This window comes from Symphalangus syndactylus, chromosome 19 (genome assembly GCF_028878055.3).
Source record: "Symphalangus syndactylus isolate Jambi chromosome 19, NHGRI_mSymSyn1-v2.1_pri, whole genome shotgun sequence".
Classification (NCBI taxonomy): domain Eukaryota; kingdom Metazoa; phylum Chordata; class Mammalia; order Primates; family Hylobatidae; genus Symphalangus; species Symphalangus syndactylus.
In genome coordinates, this window is record NC_072434.2 from 92,631,958 (window position 1) to 92,637,957 (window position 6,000).

Below are 6,000 nucleotides of genomic sequence, written 5' to 3' on the forward strand. Positions count from 1 at the left end.
GACAAGTTACGTGTGGGTCCGCACTTATTTTCTTCATCTCTAATAAATATTTGACAAATCTCATTTTCCAAAGTCTTTTAAGGCCTTTCCACCTTTTTTTTTTGAGATGGAGTTTTGCTCTCATTGCCCAGGCTGCAGTGCAATGTCATGGTCTCGGCTCACACAACCTCCGACTCCCGGGTTCATGTGATTCTCCTGCCTCCACCTCCTGAGTAGCTGGGATTACAGGCGCGCAACACAACGCCCAGCTAATTTTTTGTATTTTTAGTAGAGATGGGGTTTCACCATGTTGGTCAAGCTGGTCTTGAACTCCCGACCTCAGGTGATCTGCACGCCTCGGCCTCCCAAAGTGCTGGGATTACAGGCATGAGCAACCGCGGCCTGTGAGGGCTTTCTACTTTTAAGATGTCAGGACGTATAGCCTGGGAGGTAAATGGTAGTATATATATACATATATATATATATGTATATATATATACACACACACACACACTGTATATATATACATATATACGGTATATTATACTATATATACATATATACTGAATATTATACTCTATATATACATATCTACTGTATATTATATGTATATATATATATACACATACACACATACACACATGAGACAGAGAGAAGAGATAGACAATTTCATGTGAAAATATAAACTGTTAACATAATATTTTGCTTCTCTGAGGAATATTTAGCATTGTTCTCAATCTTCTCTGCAGAATTTAAGCATTTTTCTCAGAACTCACCAGATAGAATGAGGGAGGGGCCATATGATACGAGCCAGAGATGAAGGGAGAACAATAGAGAGGGTGCTTTGGGAAAAATAGTACAGTAAGGCTAGGGAATACTTCTCTCCAACAAAAAGACCAAGGTCACAGCTATATCTCTTCAGAAGCCAAACTTTCTTTTAAAATGTCAATTTCCATCTATTTCTTGCTTCACAGACATTCCATTCATTGCTGGATTTCAAATAAAGCCTTTCCATGTGCAACCTTTCTATAGAAAAAGAGAAATATGGGGGACAGTACAGTCTAAGAAGTGATTAAGAATATCTAGTGGACTTTCCCAGACTGTAAATCTTTACATATATCTGAGCCTAATGAGGTGATTTATTGTGCTATAATGCACAGTGAACTATACAGATGCTTCTTTTTGATCATGCTGCAGAATGGAACTAAATACTAAATACCAAATAGCACTCCCATGATTCTTATACATGTCATTCATATGGCATATTTATGCTTTTTTATATAGCAATTCTTATTCTTAGCTCTTAGGCAATTACGGAATCTTTTTGTCATTTTAATAATCATGCTCCATTTGAGTTATGCAAGGTAGAAATTCTAAGTAGAAAATCTTGTTTTTATTGAAAGTTTTTAGTAAACATTTTGGAAAAAGTCTGTTTTTTGATGCTACTTCTGCACGCTTTCTCAACATGATATTACTTGGTATTGTCCTTATTAACCATAGTACACCATATTCTGCAAATGTTAGAGAGGGTTAAAAATCAGTCATGTATAAGTAAAGCTAATGAAATAGAAAGGAAACCATATTTAGGAAATGGAAGGCAGAAGCAAATGTATTAACCGTGAGTTAGAAACGGTTTAGTCTTTGGAATGAAGCAGCAAGAGTTTAAAAATCTGGTTTGTGATTCACTAGCTTTGTGACCTTGGAGAATTACTTCAGATTTCTGAGTATCAGTTTAGTAGGTGATATCAATTGCAACTTCGCAGAAATATCACAAGTATTAAATAAAGGACTTAGTATCTGGGAGAGCATAGAAAATTACTAATAGTTACATTTTTGTTAATATTACCGTTATTATTATCATACGTATAGTATTTTCTTTCACTGACAATGCATTTAGGACATAAGGAGAACTATAGAACAGTGCTTCTCCAACTTAAATGCAGAGCATGAATCACCTGGAGTTTTGTCAAAATGCGAATTCTGACTCAGTAGTCCTGCAAACTAAGGAAATCTTGGTAATGCTGGTGCTGCTAGTTCACCAACAGACCACACGTTTTGCAACAGCTATATAGAATGTCCTGTTTCTTTTTTTAATCACAAAACATGGCAAGCTCTAAAATAAAGCAGAATAACAGATTTAAATGTTAATACTCATGTCCTCAATTTATAATTTCTCCCTCCCTAACAATGGTATAATTCTGATTAAAAATTAGCAAAGAAAAAAATGGAAATTAATCTTCCTATGTTTATTCTTTTAACAAATTCTGTGTGATTACTACTGGGTTACTTGCTGTAGGAAATAGAAAAATTGCTTTGACATAGATCTTCAAGAATCTGTCCCACTACAAGCTTATTTTTGTAGGAAGCTAAAAGATTTATATAAATAACCGTAATTAAAGAGACAAATGAAGAAGTGCAATGAAAGACGTAGGGAAAGTGCTAGAGGAGTTCGGGGTGGAGGAAAATTATCCTCAAATAATATCTATGCGTAACATTATGCTATCTTCCCTAACCAGCGCTTGACCAGATTGTCACAGTGAACTTTGGTCCTTTCTTATATCTTAGTTTTGGTTCCCACATCCTTCTGTTTGGGGAAGTTCTTGTTTTCCTCATGTAATGACAACAACACTTAAACAATGTATACTAAATAAAAGGAACTATATTGCTTGCTTTATTTACATAGTTAATTTAATTTGTACAATGAACTATGAAGTAATCAGCATTATTTCCTTCATTTTACATATGAGAAAATGGAGAATCAGCGACATTGAATCATCTCAAGTTTCTAAAATATCCACTCTCACCAGGCTGTTTACCCTGTTTTTGTCTGTATGCTGCTATAACAAAATGCCACAGATTGAGTAATTCATAAAAAACAGAAATGTATTTCTCACAGTTCTGGGGCTGAGAAGTCCGAAATCAAGGCAGTGGAGATTTGGCAGTTGGTCCCGAGGTGGCACCTTCTTGCTTCGTCTTCACGTGACAAAAGTGGGCAAAAACGGACAATGTAACGACATGGCAGAAGAGACTGAGGAGCCCGGCATTCCTCTAAAGCATCTTTTACGAGGACGTTTATCTCATTCATGAGGGTGGATCCTTCTTCACTTAATCACTTAACCAAAAGCCCCATCTCTTGATGTCATTGTCCTGGGATTTTAGTTTCAACATACAAACTTTGGATGGGCACATAGGTTCAAATCATAGCACCCTCCAAATTATAATGCCTCTCTCATGCCTGTTCTCCTTGAAGTACCCTCTGGTTTTGCTCTCTTCATTCTTGCCATCACAGTTAACCCTTCAGTTCCATTTCTTTAAGTAATCTCTAAATTTGTAAGATGGTTCCAACTTTTATTTTGTATATGGCAGTCTCTGAAACATATTTGTCATATGAACTAAGTAGGTAAATATGTAAATGCCTGCTAAATTTTAGTGAATGATATAATGGCCTAAAGATGTATCTACCCTTCAGCCAAATATATTTACTTTTAGTAGCAATCTCCCGTCATATACAAAGTCACGACTCTAGGGGTAAACATTTTAGCCTGTGGGTAAGATGTAAAGCAGTGGTATGTTATAGTGACAACTCACTGTCATAGCACTGGGACATGCTCCTCTATCTGCTACAAATTGAATCAACAAAATATATATGATTTTGTGAGATTTAAATGTATGCTCCTCTTAGTAAAATAAAAGTATGGGAAAACTTTACGGAGTAGATTTAATAGAAATGTTTTCCTGAGTTATCTGCCTTCTTTATTTTTATGTTATGCTTTAAGTCTATGGTCAATGTATAGAGCTATGATTGATGTGCTTTTCCAATTCTGTTCAGATCAGACAGGTTAATTTTCTTCTTTTAAATCTTCTTGAATTTTGTCTAACACTTTTTGTTCCAATTTCTTACTAGATTATACTCCCTTCCCTAACTGCTTCATGATTACTTATACACAAACAATATTATGATATTTACACATTGAATTCATTTTAGGTGATGATTTTGGTCATAAACATGAGCAGGTTGTGAACTGTTTCAGCCATCCCAGGGCATGGCTGTCAGTCCCTTGTCTAATGTTTCAAAAAAACTTGAATTTGTGATGATGCTGTGATGGCCCCTCAGATATTCTTACACACATCTTTGCCCCTTGTTCCCTCTAACTTTCCTCTTCTGATAAAAAAGCAAACACTGCCAAGCTCAAATGGAATTACATTTGGATGCAAGTGTCACTATGCGATGGTTGCCAATAAAAGTACACAAGGAATTTTATTATGGTGAATTAAAGGCAAACAGACTTCAGAGAAATGAGCACGAACATGAAAATGGCGCATGGTACGCGGATCTCACTGGAAAGTCATTCGGTACACAATGTTTTCACTAGAAAAATCCATTAGCTTTAGCTAGAAATTGAAATTACTTTGTAGGAAATCAGAATAAAATATGTGAAAACATTATATTCTGTGCAAGATTAATACCACGCATGGTGTTGAAAGGTTTGTGGTCTTGCTTCGACGATGCTAAAAGGTCAGAAACCAAAAAGATGCATATGTGCTGTCGTTTGCACAGTTACTAATTTTTCTCATTATTTCCATAATGCGATGTGCTGTTTCAACAGAGAAACCCTCTGGAGAGTGGCTTGCACTGTTTTCAGGCAGCTCTTTTGCTTTCATGTTTTGGCCTTGGCCAGGGAATTCAGACAGACTTTTCATTTATTTTCGACAAGAATGTATTCATTTATTGTTTTAAATAATAATAAATAGATTTTAAAATTACTGTACATTACTGCACTTTAAACGCCATGAGGTCAAGGACTCTAAAGTCTGGACATCATTGTATACCCTACATCTTGCACAAGGTTTAGAAAAAATGGCATGGACACCTATTTTTTGAATCAATAAATGAATACATAAAAGAATTCCAAACTCTAGTCCAAGGTTTTAGATTAATAATATATTAAAATGCGTAAAATTTATAGACAAAACTATTCCTATTTAGAAGTTTATTCTTTAGTTGGAGAGATAAAATATATGCACATAAAAGCTTAAGGAAAAATAATAAGGGTTTTGAAGTACTTACTATGTGAAAAATTTAGCATAAACCTTACATCCATTTATTTAACACATTTTATACGTTGCATTATTTATATATAGTGCTGATTGGTAGAATTCATATGTGAACGGAACTATAAAAATTTTGAGGATAAGCACTAGAAACACAGAATAAATAGAGTGTTAACATGCAAAACACAGAAATACTTACATTGACTAGGTGAAAGAAAAGATTTCTGGTTCCATGTACACTGATTATTGAGGGATGAGTATGACATTATTATGCCAGAATCAATAAATATTTTAAATAGGGAGAAAACTATAATTATATATCTTTGTGTTCAACAGGAGTAGCAGTATTGATAAAGTAGAAGTTTGTTATACCTTGTTTATAGTCTTTTAAAGTTGTTTATAAATAAAATCTACTCTTAGTTAATTAATGGTTGATGTTCATTGAAGTGTTTTAAAATTTTTGACCTCTGAATTGCCTTGTACATATGGAGAAATAAAGCTTGCCTAGCATAATTTCTTGAGTGGAGAATGAATGATCTGGATAGATTTGTTGACAATAAATATGTCTGTACTTATTTTATTAATTCTTTAATCTTCATGAAGAAAAATATAAAAGTCATATTCTAGTATTTTATACCATGGAAAAAATGTCTTATCCTTTTCCTAAGGAAAAATACATCATGACACAGAAGTAAAGTTAATTAAATTACTTACTTTATTAATTAACTGTCTATTATTTCTATGGGTTGAAGTAAATTTGATACTCAATGCTATTTAATCTAATTCTAAAAGCTTGAATGAGTAATGATTTTTTCATGTAAGGTTAGTTGAAATAAGTTATCATTGATTTTCAGATTTAATATTAATTAGCTATTGCATATTCTTAATGGGAAACAAGTGTTTAAAAAGCCCTTTTTGGTTGCAAAAAGACCACGCCCATTGTAGACTTCTTAGAATACATCACATCTG

The 6,000-nt window shown here is 34.0% G+C and overlaps 1 protein-coding gene across 3 annotated transcripts in view; it reads left to right on the top strand.

Moving 5' to 3' along the window:
* The window catches only part of LOC134732014 (zinc finger protein 283-like), a 43,218-nt gene extending 39,533 nt beyond the window's left edge, over window positions 1–3,685 (top strand). For all 3 annotated transcript variants that reach the window (XR_010114843.1, XR_010114840.1, XM_063614042.1), the window contains one exon: window positions 2,876–3,685. Coding sequence is in view for 1 of the 3 variants with exons in the window: in XM_063614042.1 (XP_063470112.1) it covers window positions 2,876–3,066 (191 nt within the window). In the remaining 2 variants the exon portion in view is untranslated. The remainder of the gene's footprint in view (window positions 1–2,875) is intronic.
* Window positions 3,686–6,000: the final 2,315 nt, after the last annotated feature.